General features: G+C 34.9%; 1 protein-coding gene across 1 annotated transcript; it reads right to left on the bottom strand.

Annotated features, from left to right (window-relative positions):
- Positions 1-4,070: 4,070 nt before the first annotated feature.
- Positions 4,071-16,762, bottom strand: LOC148899985 (ephrin-B2a-like). Its single transcript, XM_088993186.1, has 5 exons — positions 16,556-16,762; positions 15,527-15,810; positions 11,894-11,986; positions 8,352-8,465; positions 4,071-5,703 (listed from the first exon to the last, which is right to left on the bottom strand). Exons 1-5 carry the CDS (start codon positions 16,666-16,668, stop codon positions 5,306-5,308), a joined length of 1,002 nt encoding a protein of 333 aa, XP_088849312.1. The 5' UTR covers positions 16,669-16,762; the 3' UTR covers positions 4,071-5,305.
- Positions 16,763-17,350: the final 588 nt, after the last annotated feature.

Here is a 17,350-nt window from a genome sequence, read left to right as displayed (position 1 = left end):
CAGCGCAAGGAGAAAATTTACATGCCGCAGGATCGGATATATCGATAGTCCCGGTTATATCGATATTTTTTCCGACTCCCGAGAATATCGATATAACGAGACTTTACTGTATTTATTTATTCATGTACTTATGTATGTATGTATGTATGTATGTATGTATGTATGTATGTATGTATGTATGTATGTATGTATGTATGTATGTATGTATGTATTTACTTATTTACTTGCGTATGTATTTATTTATTTATTTAATATGTATTAATCATTTTTTATCTATTTATTACTTTTTATTTATTTATTTATTTACTTATTTATGTATATACTTATTTAGTTATTTACTCATTTACTTGTGTGTGTATATTTATTTATTTATTCATTTGAATATTTACGTGTCAGTTTATTTATTTACTTATATGTATTTATCAATCTATTTGTCTATTCATGCATTCATTTATTCGTCTGTTTTTTAAGTGCTTGTTTATTTATTTATACATTGATATGTATTTATCAATATATGTATTTATTTATGTATGTATGCCGTGCATGTTGCCACAGGAGACAATGAGATGCTCTCTGTGTTTTTTCTTTGGTGACAAGATGGATGAGTAAAAATATTTATCGTCTAACACAATATTTACATTTCTAACATTTATTTATTTGTGTATTTATTTATTTGTCTGTTTATTTATTTTAAAATGTATTTATCAATTTATTTATCTATTCCTTCATTTATTTGTCTTTTTATTTATTTGCTTGTGTATTTTAGTTATTTATTGTGTATTTTAGTTATTTATTTGTGTCTTTATTTAGTTGTATATATATTTAATTATTTGTCTGTTTATTTTTTTATTGTTTATTTATGTATTTATTTATTTTGATATGTATTTATCTATTCATTCATTTATTTGTCTGTTTATTTATTTAATGATACATATTTATTAATTTATTTATCTATTCATTCATGTATTTATTTGCTTGTGTATTTATTTATGTAGTTATTTATTTGTATATTTATGTAATTATTTGTATGTTTATTTATTTACTTGTTAATTTATGTATTTATTTATTTATTTGTATATTTATGTACTTGTTTATGTATTTATTGTTTTTTGTGTATGTATTTATTTTGATATGTATTTATCAATTTAATTATCTATTCATTCATTTATTTGTCTGTTTATTTATTTATGTAGTTTGTATATTTATTTAATTGTGTGTTTATTTATTTGCTTGTTTATTTATGGATGTATTTATTTATTTATTTGAATATTTATTCGTCTGTTAATTTATTCTTCTTTATTCTCATATTTTTTTACGTCTTCCTGACACAACTCTCTTTATTTATCCGGGCTTTGGACCGGGACAACAAGACACTGGCTTGTGCCCCCTTGTGGCTGCATTCATGTCTCTGTTTATTTATTTTATGATGTGAATTTATTTATTTATTTATATTTTTATCTGTATTTATCAATTCATTTATCTATTTATTTAATTTATTTATATATTTATGTATTTGTTTATTTATTTTTTTATTTATTTACTTGTGTCGGAGTAAATTTCACCTCCTACTGTTTGTCAAATTAGCTGGCATTGCTGTCACTATACTTTGTTGTGTTTTTTTGCTTTTGGTTATGACATTAATTACGAAGTGAGATCATGCAAATCAGTTCTGATCAAAAGTCTTTCGAGATTACGGGTTTTAGATCAAGAAAGAAAGAAAGAAAGAAAGAAAGAAAGAAAGAAAGAAAGAAAGAAATAAAGAAAGAAAGAAAGAAAGAAAGAACTGACTGGTAGAAAAATCAACAAATAAAGATAAATAAATGAAAGTAAACTAATAAATAAATAAATAAATGAACATCATCATCCATTTCACATGAATGAATAAATAAATCAACAAATAGATAAATAAATAAATGAAGATGAGTAAACAAATAAATGGATAAATACATGTGAATAAATAAATAAATAAATACATAAATAAATAAATAAATAAATAAACACATAAATAAATAAATAAACGGATAGGTCGAAAAATAAATAAATTAATAAATAGAATAAATAAATAAATAAATAAATAAATAAACATGAATGAATAAATAAATCAACAAATAGATAAATAAATAAATAAATGAAATTGAGTAAAAAAGTAATGGATAAATACATGTGAATAAATAAATAAATAAATAAATAAATAAATAAATAAATAAATAAACTGATAGGTCGAAAAATAAATAAATTAATAAATAGAAAAATAAATAAATAAATAAATAAATAAACGTGAATGAATAAATAAATCAACAAATAGATAAATAAATAAATGAAATTGAGTAAAAAAGTAATGGATAAATACATGTGAATAAATAAATAAATAAATAAATAAATAAATAAATAAATAAATAAATAAATAAATAGACAAATAGGTAGAAAATAAATAAATAAATAAGTAAACAAACAAATAGGTAGAAATAAATAAATGAATAATAAATGAACATGAATGAATAAATACAACAACAAATAGGTAAATAAATAAATGAAATCGAGTAAACAAATAAATGGATAAATACATGTGAATAAATAAATAAATAAATAAATAAATAAATAAATAAATAAATAAATAAACTGATAGGTCGAAAAATAAATAAATTAATAAATAGACTAAATAAATAAATAAATAAATAAATAAATAAATAAATAAATAAATAAACGTGAATGAATAAATAAATCAACAAATAGATAAATAAATAAATGAAATTGAGTAAAAAAGTAATGGATAAATACATGTGAATAAATAAATAAATAAATAAATAAATAAATAAACGTGAATGAATACATAAATCAACAAATAGATAAACAAATAAATGAAATTGAGTAAAAAAGTAATGGATAAATACATCTGAATAAATAAATAAATAAATAAATAAACTGATAGGTCGAAAAATAAATAAATTAATAAATAGAAAAATAAATAAATAAATAAATAAATAAACGTGAATGAATAAATAAATCAACAAATAGATAAATAAATAAATGAAATTGAGTAAAAAAGTAATGGATAAATACATGTGAATAAATAAATAAATAAATAAATAAATAGACACATAGGTAGAAAATAAATAAATAAGTAAAGAAACAAATAGGTAGAAATAAATAAATAAATGAATAATAAATGAACATGAATGAATAAATAAATCAACAAATAGGTAAATAAATAAATGAAATCGAGTAAACAAATAAATGGATAAATACATCTGAATAAATAAATAAATAAATAAATAAATAAATAAATAAATAAATAAATAAATAAATAAACTGACAGGTAGAAAATAAATAAATAACAATAAAAGAACATGAATGAATAAATTAATCAAGAAATATATAAATAAATAAATGACAGCGAGTAAACAAATCAATGGATAAATACATGTAAATAAATAAATGAATAAATAAACTGATAGGTAGAAAAATAAATAAATAAATAAATAAATGAAAGGGAGTAAAAAATAAATAGATAAATAAATGTGAATACATAACTGATAATAAATAAATAAATAAATAAATAAACTGATACGTAGAAAAATAAATACATAATATAAATGAACAAACAAAGATAAATAAATGAAAGTGAATAAATATATAAAAGAAAGTGAATAGCTAGACCGCTGTCTAGCTTGATTGCGAGCTACCTAGATCGCTAGCTAGCTAGATCGTGATCTAGCTAGATTGCTATCTAGCTAGACCGCTATCTAGCTAGATCCCTAGCTAGCTAGAATGCTGACTAGATCCCTAGCTAGCTAGATCACAGGCTCGCTAGATCACTAGTTAGATAGATGGCTAGCTTGATAGATGGCTAGCTAGATAGATGGCTAGCTAAATAGATCACTAGCTAGATAGATCACAAAATCGCTAGATAGATAGTTAGCTAGATCGCTAGCTAGACAGTTAGTAATGGAAAAGCACATGGATCGCAAATGATTGTTAACATTGTTGAAAACTGGAACGCCAAGCACAAATATACATTTTTATTTCACCTACTGCTATTTTATACAAATTTTAAAATCGTACAATGGAAATATAAAGGTGCTTGAAGGACTGGTGGAAACATTTGGGGTACAATATTTGTAAAAAAATAATCAACTGAAAACACATTGTACAGATTTACGAGAAATACAAGATGATGTTCACACCAGTGATACCTTGTTTTTCGAATCTCTTGGCTTACGAACTTTTCGGTTTACGAATGTTAAATTTATAAAAGGTTCACCTTGACATACAAACTATTTTTCCACAATGAGTGATGGGTCGTTCGCGAACGAGCCCGTTGTCCTAACAAGAAAATGGCAGCCGACTGTTTTTGTAGTCTATTCACCCGCCTCCAGTCTTCGGTTAAAGCCATGTGATTGGTCAAAAACGCAGCAGTGAGGGGAGGTGGTTGAGACACTAAAGAGAAGGGCAGACGACAGAGAGAGATGAAGAAAATGGATAGAAAACAGGGAAATTTGACTCGTTTGAACTTTGATAGCTCAAAGTCAGAGTGTAGACTGCAAGGTTAAAATTCCCATCAATCAGTCTCCACAAATAACCCGCACAAGCCATATGTACTCTTGATGCAAAAAGTTATCAACCCAGCTAATCAGAATCAGGATTAGAAAACCTTGATTCGTCCCACAATGGGGAAATTTGCACATAAACAGAACACAATTGATGAGGAACAAGGTAAAATGATGGCAGAGAAAGCACCTACAAGGGATCATTCCTCAACATGGTGAAAGAAGAAGGCTACGTTCCTCATCAAGTGTTTAATGCTGATGAAAGCGGCCACTCCATTCCATCAAGCCATCAACGAACATCACAAAGGTAAATAAAATGACTTTATTATACAGTACAGTTCATATCTTTAATTATAATACCATAGCACATTTCTTATACATAAAATAAGGTATATTTTGTGTAGTTTTAAGGCTTATAAAATGAGAAAAATATGTTTAATAGGGACCTGGGAACGGATTATTCTCATTTTAATGGTTTCCTATGGGAAATTAATTTTTGGGATACACACTTTTTGCTTCACACATTCTGTCTGGGAACCAATTAAGTTCGTAAGCCAAGGTATCACTTAAAAAGAGTTTCAATTAAAAATCTGACTAGGAAAAGAAAAAAAATCGCTCATTGGCGAAGTGTGTGAAATCGATCGACGTGATTTGTCTCTCTGTGATTGTCCCACAAAATGAAAATATGAAGAGAAATATTGTTCCAATTTGTCCTCATGGGGCAAAACGTCATTGGTGAGGAAAAAGATGGCAGCCACTTAGACTTTGTAGTAAATATTGGTGGGACTCTGCGGCGTAATCTCCTTGACGATGTAAACCGGAGCTCCGTATTCGCCGCTCAAACGCTCAAAATGGCGACAGAGTCTTCCGTCGGACGACTGCGGGGAAAAAACTACGTCTGCGCGGTCCGAGCCGACGTTGTCGCTGCTGACGCTGTCCCGTTTGGGCGCGGCTAAAGTGTTGAGGGACACGGACGCGGACCGCCGCCTATCCGGGACGCAGCCGCGCCACTTCCAGAATATGGCCGACGGGATGGCGATAAGGAGGACGAGGACGAGGACGGCGCAGGACGAGACAACCCAGATCAAGCGTCGTCTTGGCGCTGAGCCGCCGCCGCTGCTGCCGGGGTTGAGATGACCTGCTTCTGAGCTGCCGTCTGTCGCGGCGGGAGGGAGGGATGCGAAGATGACAGCAGCATTATTTATTATCTTTTGCTTGTCATATTAGTGATCAAAATTATTTTGACATTCCAAACATACAAACAAACAGATGGGCGAATAAACCAAGAAATCAATAGAAATAAATGAGAGTGAATACAATTAAAATTAAAAGTAAAATTAAAATTAAAATTAAAATTAAAATTAAAATTAAAATTAAAATTAAAATTAAAATTAAAATTGAAACTGAAACTGAAAATTAAAATTAAAATTAAAATTAAAATTAAAATTAAAATTAAAACTGAAACTGAAACTGAAAATTAAAATTAAAATTAAAATTAAAATTAAAATTAAAATTAAAATTAAAATTAAAATTAAAACTGAAACTGAAACTGAAACTGAAACTGAAACTGAAACTGAAAATTAAAATTAAAATTAAAATTAAAATTAAAACTGAAACTGAAACTGAAACTGAAAATTAAAATTAAAATTAAAATTAAAATTAAAATTAAAATTAAAATTGAAACTGAAACTGAAACTGAAACTGAAAATTAAAATTAAAATTAAAATTAAAATTAAAATTAAAATTAAAATTGAAACTGAAACTGAAACTGAAACTGAAACTGAAACTGAAACTGAAACTGAAAATTAAAATTAAAATTAAAATTAAAATTAAAATTAAAATTACAATAACAATAACAATAACAATAACAATAACAATAAAAATAACAATAAAAATAAAAATAAAAATAAAAATAAAAATAAAAATGAAAATGAAATTGAAAATAAAAATAAAAATAAAAATAAAAATAAAAATAAAAATAAAAATAAAAATAAAAATAAAAATAAAAATAAAAATACAAAAATAAAAATAAAAATAAAAATAAAAATAAAAATAAAAATAAAAATAAAAATAAAAATAAAAATACAAATACAAATACAAATAAAAATAAAAATACAACTACAACTACAACTACAACTACAACTACAACTACAACTACAACTACAAATAAAACACGAATAAATAAATAACATGAATAAAAATAAAAATAAATGAATGTACAATGAATAAATCAATACAAATAAATGAAAGTGAATGAATAAATACATATAGAAACATGAATAAATACATACATGAATAAATAAATGAATGTACAATGAATAAATCAATAAAAATAAATGAAGGCAAATGAATGAATAAATAAATAAATATAGAAACATGAATAAATAAATAAATAAATAAATAAATAAATAAATATACAATGAACAAACCAATACAAATAAATGAAAGTGAATGAATAAATACATATAGAAACATGAATAAATACATACATGAATAAATAAATGAATGTACAATGAATAAATCAATAAAAATAAATGAAGGCAAATGCATGAATAAATAAATAAATATAGAAACATGAATAAATAAATAAATAAATAAATATACAATGAACAAACCAATACAAATAAATGAAAGTGAATGAATAAATACATATAGAAACATGAATAAATACATACATGAATAAATAAATGAATGTACAATGAATAAATCAATAAAAATAAATGAAGGCAAATGAATGAATAAATAAATAAATATAGAAACATGAATAAATAAATAAATAAATAAATAAATAAATAAATATACAATGAACAAACCAATACAAATAAATGAAAGTGAATGAATAAATACATATAGAAACATGTGAATAAATAAATACATGAATGAATAAGTAAATGAATGTACTAAGAATAAATCAATACAAATAAATGAAGGTGAATGAATGAATGAATAAATAAATAAATAAATAGGTGAATAAAGACATATATAAATGACTAAATGAACAATGAATAAATCAATAAATCAACATATACATAAATACATAGATAAATAAACAAATACATAAGCAGATGAACAATAAATAAGCAAACAAACAGATAAACAGTAAATAAATAAATACATCCATACGCACATTAATAAATAAATCAACATTCTGATCGATTCTACAAAATAACCACAAATTCTTCATCATGGACCTGAAACCAAAGTAATGGAAAGGCACACGGACCGCAAAGAGGGAAGCAGCAACGGGGATGAAACAAGTGACTCGGGCATCGGCCATTGTTGTGACGTGCGATGGCGCCATTTTTTATCTGTGTTGTTTTCTTATTTTTTTCTTAAATTGAGGATATTTGATAGATTTTGTAGTTTTGGAGGTTGGATATTGTGGTTTACATACAAACATTAGACATTTTGTTTCAGACTATAGCAAGCTAAATGGCATTTAATTTGTTTTCGCGGGCCGAATAAAATGACGTGGTGGACCAGATTTGGCCCCCGGGTCTTTACTTTGACACCTGTGATTGGCAAGTCTGACTTTTTTATATTTTTGCCGATGCTTGGCGCAGTTGAAAAAGATTTTGAGGGTGCCGTTGTGGGTGTGAACACAGCCAACTTGATTTCTCGCCACTTGAAGCGGCAAGTTGTCAAGTTAGCAAGCGCGAGCGTAGATTATGTTTCTATCCGTGTTGTTAAATTAAATTAAATGGAGGATATTTTATAGATTTTACAGGTTTGAAGGTTGGGGGAGGGGTGTAAAAAAATATTATAATGAACTTCATTTTACTGTTAGGGAAAGATACGACTTGCCAGTGTTGTTCTTGACATCATTATCTTCGTCTGCATCGTTTGTTTTCGGTTGGAGTTTCGTCGGTGAAAACTTGGTCGGCGATCCCTGAAGTGTGAATCGAGGATCGGAAGAACCTGCAAAAAAAAAAAAGCAATTGAACGCATCACGATACACAAACAAAAAAGTCAGTCAGTTTTATTGTCAAATATGCTAATATGCTAATATGCATGACATACAGCACAGATGAAAGTACTGTCCTCTCGGACCCAGCGTGCAAGGCACTAAAATGTGGCTAAAAAAGACAGACAATTGACAACAGAAAATCCGTGTAATTTCTGAAAGTAAAGTGAGGTAGTGACGTATGTAAAGTGAAGTAGTGTCGTATGTAAAGTGACATAGTGTAGTAATGCAAAAACAAACACAAAAAAAGGTTGAAGTGATGTCTTGCAGAAAAAAATTGAGTTCAGGGTGATAGTACAGCGTGAACTCAGAGTTTGGTGAGTGTGGCAGTGGGAATGGGCAGGGGAGGCAGGGCTGGGAGCGAGTTGAGTCTCCTGACTGCCTGATGGCAGAAATTGTCAAGAAATTGTCTATATGACGTGCTTTTTGATATCTTTCAACCAAATATTCCTTTTTAGTCATTCCGAACTAAAATTATTATGATTTTTTTGTGCTTACATATTCTCTTTCTCACGCTGCATGCGCGTTATCAATTATGTATAGCGGCTAACTTCATCGAAAGTTCACTTCCAAGGCAAAAGCAGGAATGTTGCTTTTCTAAAGACGATGTTTGAAATCTCAACGAGCCATTAAGAGCCATGAATAACTGCCCATTTAACTCAGGCGGACGACAAAATCTTTTTTGGGTGGTTACGTGTTTCTGTCGCTTGCAAAAATGTTTGGCAACATGAAAGCAACCTCCACCCCCGTATTTGCAAGATCAGTTGACAAACACCCCCAAAAAATAAATAAACAGATTTTCTATGCTGAAGTCACACTCTTCAATTATTCATGTAAAGCATACTTGCGTTGGGCCTTCAGAAATTTCCATGCATTTAGCTGCGCACACACCGCGGTCTGTCCGATACAGGTAACAATCTGACTTACAACCGAATTCCGTTCAGAACAAACGGTCGTAAGACGAAACGGTTGTAAGATGAAATCCATTCAAAATGTTGTATACAGACTCGGAGGCAAAATGACCCGCAAACTCCCGCCCTCTGGTGCCATCACACGGTTGATTGCTGTGCGAGAGTGAGATGCTAGCTGGCTGGCCAAAATTGTCGTACACGTTGCCGCTTTGCTAGCGCGTTGCGGTGCCAGGCGTAGAATTCAAATTTAAAAATAGGGTCTGGAGGTCGTGGTCGTAAGTACGGTTGGTCGTAAGTCGAGATGGCTGTAAGTCGGATGTTACTTGTATTTCCAAACGCCACAAATTCGGTATTGCATATATGAAAAAAAATGCGCAATTACTACCGTCTTTACGTTTGTCACCAACAAATAAAGATAAATAAATGAAACTGAATGAATGAATAAAAGAAAGTGAATAGCTAGATCGCTAGCTAGCTAGACCGCTCTCTACCTATATCGCTATCTAGCTAGACCGCTATCTAGCTAGACCACTAGCTAGAAAGATCGCTTGCTAGCTAGATCCTTCGCCATATAGATGGATAGCTAGGTAGATGTCTCACTAGATCGATCATGAGCTACCTAGATTGCTAGCTAGCTAGATCACGAGTTAGATAGAGCACTAGCTAGCTAGATTGCCAGTTAGATAGATGGCTACCTCAAATTCGGTATTGCATATATGAAAAAAAATGCGCAATCGCTACCATATTTATGTTTCACACCAACAAAATAAATGAATGAAAGTGAAGAAATAAGTAAAAGAAAGTGAATAGCTAGATTGCTAGCTAGCTAGACCGCTATCTTGCTAGATCGCTAGCAAGCTAGACCTCTAGCTAGCTAGATCATTTGCTAGCTAGATGTCTCGCTAGATGGAGCGCTAGCTAGATCGCTAGTTAGATAGATGGCTACCTCAAATTCGGTATTGCATATATGAAAAAAAATGCGCAATCGCTACCGTATTTACGTTTGACACCAACAAATAAAGATAAGTAAATGAAAGTGACTACATAAATAAAAGAAAGTGAATAGCTAGATCGCTAGCTAGCTAGATCGCTAGTTAGATAGATCGCTTGCTAGCTAGATCCTTAGCTAGATAGATCGTGAGCTATCTAGAGATCTCGCTAGATAGTTCGCGAGCTAGCTAGATCGCTAGATCGCCAGCTAGCTATATCGCTAGCTATCTAGATCGCTAGCTAGCTAGATCGCTAGTTAGATAGATCGCTTGCTAGCTAGACCCTTAGCTAGATAGATCGTGAGCTATCTAGAGATCTCGCTAGATAATTCGCGAGCTAGCTAGATCGCCAGCTAGCTATATCGCTAGCTATCTAGATCGCTAGCTAGCTATATCGCTAGCTAGCTAGATAGCTAGATCGCTAGCTAGCTAGATCGCTAGTTAGATAGATGGCTAGCTCAAATTCGGTATTGCATATATGAAAAAAAATGCGCAATCGCTACCGTATTTACGTTTGACACCAACAAATAAAGATAAGTAAATGAAAGTGACTACATAAATAAAAGAAAGTGAATAGCTAGATCGCTAGCTAGCTAGATCGCTAGTTAGATAGATCGCTTGCTAGCTAGATCCTTAGCTAGATAGATCGTGAGCTATCTAGAGATCTCGCTAGATAGTTCGCGAGCTAGCTAGATCGCTAGATCGCCAGCTAGCTATATCGCTAGCTATCTAGATCGCTAGCTAGCTAGATCGCTAGTTAGATAGATCGCTTGCTAGCTAGACCCTTAGCTAGATAGATCGTGAGCTATCTAGAGATCTCGCTAGATAGTTCGCGAGCTAGCTAGATCGCCAGCTAGCTATATCGCTAGCTATCTAGATCGCTAGCTAGCTATATCGCTAGCTAGCTAGATAGCTAGATCGCTAGCTAGCTAGATCGCTAGTTAGATAGATGGCTAGCTCAAATTCGGCATTGCATATATGACAAAAAATGTGCAATCGCTAGCGTATTTACGCTTGACACCCGTTATGTGTTTATTTTAGCATCTCACCAAGCTAAGCGTCTTCTGTGCATGATTAGTCAATATTGAGAGACAAGATGGAAGAGTGACGGCCATCGAACTGATCACAGGCGAGTCGGGACTGATGGCGTACAGACGTTGGAGGTTTCATTTTGGAATGCGAGATTATTAACGAGAGCAGATCTCGAGGGCGGTTATGAATTTGGAGAAGCCATTCGAATGTTTCATCCCTTATACATATTACATCAAAAGCGCATGACAAATTAATGAATAACTAGTTTTCATAATTTGAAGTCAAGAATAATGAATAATTGTGGTTTACAGACGACAATTTGAAATCTTGGTTCGGACTTTAGCAAGCATCATGGCACTTGACATGCTTGATTTGCTTTCGCGGGCCGAATAAAATGACATGACGGGCCAGATTTGGCCCCCGGGCCTTGACTTGGACACCATATCTTACTTTGCCCGACTCTTAGCACCATCTTCATGGATTTGGTCCTGCACACTCCTCCGTTGGTGTTATCCAGACCTTGCAGAGACCCTGTCGATGTGGCTGTTGGACAGAGCAAAGGGGAGCACGGTTAGTCCGACCGAAACGATCGTAAAAGACGGCGATCGTAGAGGCGGTAGTTGCGAAAGGTTGCGTCACTTTTGGGAAGCGAAATGCAGACGTGCACACAAACTGCAGCAAGACACTTGACGCAAATACAGGGATACCTTGGCTTACGAACTTAACTGGTTCCCAGACAGAGTGTGTAAGGCGAAAAGTGTGTCTCCCAAAAATTAGTTTCCCATAGGAAACCATTAAAATGAGAATAATTCGTTCCCAGGATCCCATAAAACATCATTTTCTACTTTCTAAATTTCTAAGCCTAAAAAGTACGCCAAAGATTTTACGTATAATAAATGTATTATAATAAAAGAAATAAATCGTCATGTATAATAAAGTCGTTTTATTGACCTTTGTGATGGTCGTTGATGGCTTGCTGCAATGGAGTGGCCGCTTTCATCAGCATTAAGCACTTGATGACGGACGTAGCCTTCTTCTTTCACCATCTTGAGGAATGATCCCTCGTAGGTGCTTTCTCTGCCATAATTTTATCTAGTTCCTCATCATGTGTGTTCTGTTTAGTTGGGTTGATAGCTTTTTGCATCAAAGTGTACAGATGGCTTGTGCGGGTTATTTATGGAGCCTGATTGATGGGAATTTTAACCTTGCAGACTACACTCTGCCTATCAAAGTTGAAACGAGTCCAAATTTCACTGTTTTCTATCCATTTTCTCACTCTCTCTCATTCACCTGCCTGTCTCTTTAACGTTTAACCCCCCTCCCCCTCTCTGCTGCGTTCTTGACCAATCACGTGGTTTTAACCGAAGACTGGGGGCGGGGAATAGAGGACAAAAACAGTCGGCTGCCATTTTCTTGTTAGAAGAACGGCCTCGTTCGCAAACGACACATCACTCATTGTGGCGCTCCGTGTGTTTCCCAAAAAATAGGTCGTATGCCAAGGTAAAATTGTCATAAATGTACCGTTCGTAAACCGAAAGGTTTTACGTAAGCCAAGGGGTTCGTAAACCCGGGTATCACTTTACTGTCACCACTCACACTCCAGCACACCCCGTGACACTTGAGAGGATAAAGTGGATCAGAAAATGAATGGATGGTTGGTCGGAAACAAACCATCTGCTCTAGCAAATCTACGTCCATCATTTATAACCTTATTGTTTATTTCATCGCTACGCCGTATAGTAGCCATGAATGTATATGTTAGAACTAGTTATATACACATCCTAAAAACATCCCATGTCATTCATTCCTACTTATTCTTATCAGTTAGTAAGTCCACATATGTATGTAGTTTAGTTATTTGTAAATGTTAGTTTGGATACAAGTACTTAGTTTATGTACTTAGTATACAAACCTTAAGCTAAGTCTAATACTAAATATTCATGATTGTATCTAGCTGATGATTGGTCCTTTCCAAAGTGACATCACTCCTGTTGTGTATATCTGCTCGGGACGCGCTATGCTAACCGCTGTTGCCTCTCTCTCTTTTTTTTGGCTTGGCTCTGCCCTGAAGAACTTCCTCTAGCTGCCTGATAAATAAATATTATATTTTTGTATATCACCACGCTTCCTGCTGATTTAATATTTAGACTACGCAAACGAAGAACTGAACCAGGAAGAACAGGATTTAATCCAAACGTATACACTCTTCATTGCGGCTAAAACTGGAACAATGAGTATCTCTTTGTCTCTCCATGTATCTGGATATCTTGCAAGCTACTGACCGAGCTAGCATCCACCTGTGTCTAGCTCTGTAGCAAGTGGTTGTTCATTTGTATGGCAAGCAAGCTAACAGCTTCTATCTCTCCATTTATCCGTCGAGCTCGTTATCTGTCCGTCGAGCTCGCTATCTGTCGTTCTAGCTCGCTATCTGTCAATCTAGCTCGATATCTGTTGATCTAGCTCGCTATCTGTCGATCTAGCTTGCTATCTCTCGATCTAGATCGCTATCTGTCGATCTAGATCGCTATCTATCCAGCTCGCTATCTAAAACTACTTGTAACTGCTAATATATGTAGCATATGAGCTAGCAAGCAATATAAGTAGCTGTTGTTCTGATACCTAGCTAATTGGGTTACTTCTGTCTGTTTGTTTATCCAATCTAATCCCTGCACAACAGAGGTTGATTTAAAGATCTCCACCAAAACCCTAGAAACGGTAGCATTTTCGATTCAATAAATTATCTCCATCAATTATTTAGCAAATAAAATTTTCATTGGACAGTTGAAGGCTGTGCTAAATAAACTTTTGGCTCCAGATGCAAAATGATGATTGAATAAAGTTAAGACATGGCTTTTGCGGTATAAAAAAAGGACATCTACACCAAGAACTCTGTGTCACCCCATCCTGTCGCGAGCAAACACCCACGCCTCCGCACAAAGACGTACACACAAGTACACACTAGTACACACTTGTTCGGAGCATTTAGGTCAGATAACAACATCGCGCGGGCAAGGCTTCACGTTCCCATGAAAGCTCACGTCAAATCTGCCTGATGCTGTAAAAGCCTCATGTGATTTGGGGCATGTAAGCCCCTCAGAATGGGCACTGTCCTACCAGAGGCAACTAAGTGGGCTGTCAGGGCAGGGGGGGGGGGGGGGGGTGTTAGGGGGGGGGGGGGGGGCTCACACTTGTTCACGATCTCATGCATCGCTTGGCGCTAAGATGCGCTGCTTCGACTGACAGCAGTCCGATAACGAGGCCAAGGCGACTCTCACGCCAGATGATAAATTGAGAGAGGGGTAGGGGGGGTAAGAATGATGGCCTCTGGTGAGTGAGGTGAGATTGTAGCTGAGAGGACATAACTTTTTCGAGGATTTTGGAAATAAAAGGAAGGCGAGAAATGGGGCGAAGGTTCGTGAAGTCGTTGGGATCAGATCCAGGCTTTTTAAGAATTGGTGTGACAGCCGCCGTTTTGAGGGCAAAAGGGATGATTCCTGAGGACAGGGAGAAGTGAATAATGACTGAAATGAATGTAAGGAGAGATGGCAAGCAGGATTTGACCAGAACTGTTGGGAGGGGATCTAATGACTTAGTTACGAGGTTCGAGATAGTAGAGGTGTGACCCTTTATGTGCGTAGGAACGTCCACAAGTTGGCTGGAAGGGGAAGAAGTGAAATGGGATGGGAAATGGTGTCAAAAGCTGCCAAAAGAAGATCATTCGTGACTTTTAAGAGAGCTGATTCTGTACTCTGGTGGGGGGCGGAAACCAGATTGGAATGGTTCGTAGAGATCATTCAGGGAGAGGTGAGATTGTAGCCACATTTCAGGGAGCCAGACTGGGACAACCCTAACCCTAACCCTAACCCTAACCCTAACCCTAACCCTAACCCTAACCCTACAACAATAGCGAGGCAACCTCCTCGGCGACAATGGCGAGGTTTGGGAATATACATATATCAATATATATATTGTATATGTATATATACATATACAATATATCCTGGAGGAGTAGGGTCATCTGTAACACAACCGAACGGGTCGTGACGATACTCAAAGAAGGCAAATTGTGACAAATGAACTTACAAGTGATGTAGTACTCCTTCCCCTTGAGGAACTCCAGACCCCACAAGTTGGGACTGAACTCCTGGAACTTGAAAGTGAACTTGACATCCCGGTGTGGCTTGTCGCAGTTCAGTAACGGGGTGTTCGTTTGGTCTATAGTGCAGCTCTCCATCTGACTCCTGGAGACCAAGTAGATTCGGTAGAACTCTTCCCTTTCACCCTTGGAGGCGTCCGCCCTCGAACAGACGATGTCCATTTTGTCCCCAATCTGAGGGGAGAGGACCAGACCTTGATCTGGAATGAAGCTGTGAAGAACGACAATCAGCGGTGATCATTTTGAAGGTTCTGATATTGGATGGTCTTCATAAGAAAGTGTTTACAAGCCTCCAATCACGCATCATGGACAACGGGAGCTCAGTTTGCTAACCGAAACAGATCGCAGAGGGTTTTGAAGGTCAACAAAACACCCGCCGCAGGTGACATCAAAAGTGCTCCTGCGGCACGGTTACTGAGCAACAGTGACCGTAGCTGCTCCACAAATAATCCGCACAAGCCATCTGTACACTTGATGCAAAAAGCTAGCAACCCAGCTAAACAGAACACAATTGATGAGGAACAAGGTAAAACTATCGCGGAGAAAGCAGCTACAAGGGATCATTCATTCCTCACGATGCTGAGAGAAGAAGGCTACGTTCCTCATCAAGTGTTTAATGCTGATGAAACCGGCCACTCCTTTCCATCAAGCCATCAACGACCATCACAAAGGTCAATAAAATGACTTTATTATACAGTACAGTTTATTTCTTTAATTATAATACCCTAGGACATTTATCATAGATAAAATAAGGTCTATTTTGTGTAGTTTTAAGGCTTAAAAAATTAGAAAAGTATGTTTTATGGGGACCTGGGAACGGATTATTCTCATTTTAATGGTTTCCTATGGGAAATTAATTTTTGGGATACACACTTTTCGCCTTGTACACTCTGTCCGGGAACCAATTAAGTTTGGAAGCCAAGGTATGACTGTACTTGAAAAAAAAAAGTACCTACTTTGTGTTGCCGCTGCTCCAAAGGATGGAGTCCAGCGTGACGGCCCGACACGAGCTCATGAAGGAGGCCAGCAAGATGACGGCGCCGTGGCTCCACGTGATTCTTCTCCCCATCACGGGACAAAACCCACCGGCGGGCTCGCTAGCATATCCCGCGGCGGGGGATGGCGGGGATCAAGTTCATGAAGTCTTCCGCATTGAGGAAAAGTGAGGGGGGCGGGGGGAGGAATTGGCCAGGAAATGTCTGGCGTGACCACGTTCACCCGGCGAGGGATGAGAGATTGTGTGGCGTGGAGCGACTCAGCCATCAACTGAGCAAAGCGGCCCGCCCCCTTTGCCAGGGGCCCAATCGGGTTGGTTGGCGCTTTTTCCACACCCTGGCGTCACTTTAGATCTTTGGAAATGGTGCAGGACCCAGTTTTGATCATTCATAATTTAATTAAGTCGGCAGCTGTCAAGATTCGTGGACTGCAAAATTATGGTATGGCAGAGTAAGCACGTTTCGTGGCGGATTGTTCCTCTGGAAAATACAGTAGTCAGCTATCTATCTGGCTATTTAGCTATCTGGCTAGCTGTCTAACTGGCTACCTGGCTAGCATTCTAGGTGGCTTTCTAGCTGGCTGTCTAATAGCTATCTAACTAGCGAGCTAGCTAGCTATTAGTTATCTGTTAGCTGGCTACCCGGCTGGCTATCTAGCTGGCTATCTGGCTGGCTATCTAGATGGCTTCCTGGCTAGCTAGCTATTAGCTATCTAGCTAGCAGGCTATCTATCTATTAGTTATCTATTAGCAAGCT

The sequence above is a fragment of the Hippocampus bargibanti genome, linkage group LG03, assembly GCF_051943395.1.
Source record: "Hippocampus bargibanti isolate YZ-2025 linkage group LG03, ASM5194339v1, whole genome shotgun sequence".
NCBI lineage: Eukaryota > Metazoa > Chordata > Actinopteri > Syngnathiformes > Syngnathidae > Hippocampus > Hippocampus bargibanti.
The sequence above is the reverse complement of the archived record's forward strand: the minus strand, read 5'-3'. Positions and strand labels throughout refer to the sequence as shown.

What these genes read in the sequence shown, in the direction of transcription:
- LOC148899985 (XM_088993186.1), bottom strand. Translation starts at nt 16,668, where the DNA reads ATGGGGAGAAGAATCACGTGGAGCCACGGCGCCGTCATCTTGCTGGCC. An exon ending in TGGAGCAGCGGCAACACAAA is followed by an intron (nt 15,811 to 16,555) that starts GTAGGTACTTTT and finishes CGTTCTTCACAG; the next exon opens with CTTCATTCCAGATCAAGGTC. An exon ending in GAAGGAGTACTACATCACTT is followed by an intron (nt 11,987 to 15,526) that starts GTAAGTTCATTT and finishes TCTGTCCAACAG; the next exon opens with CCACATCGACAGGGTCTCTG.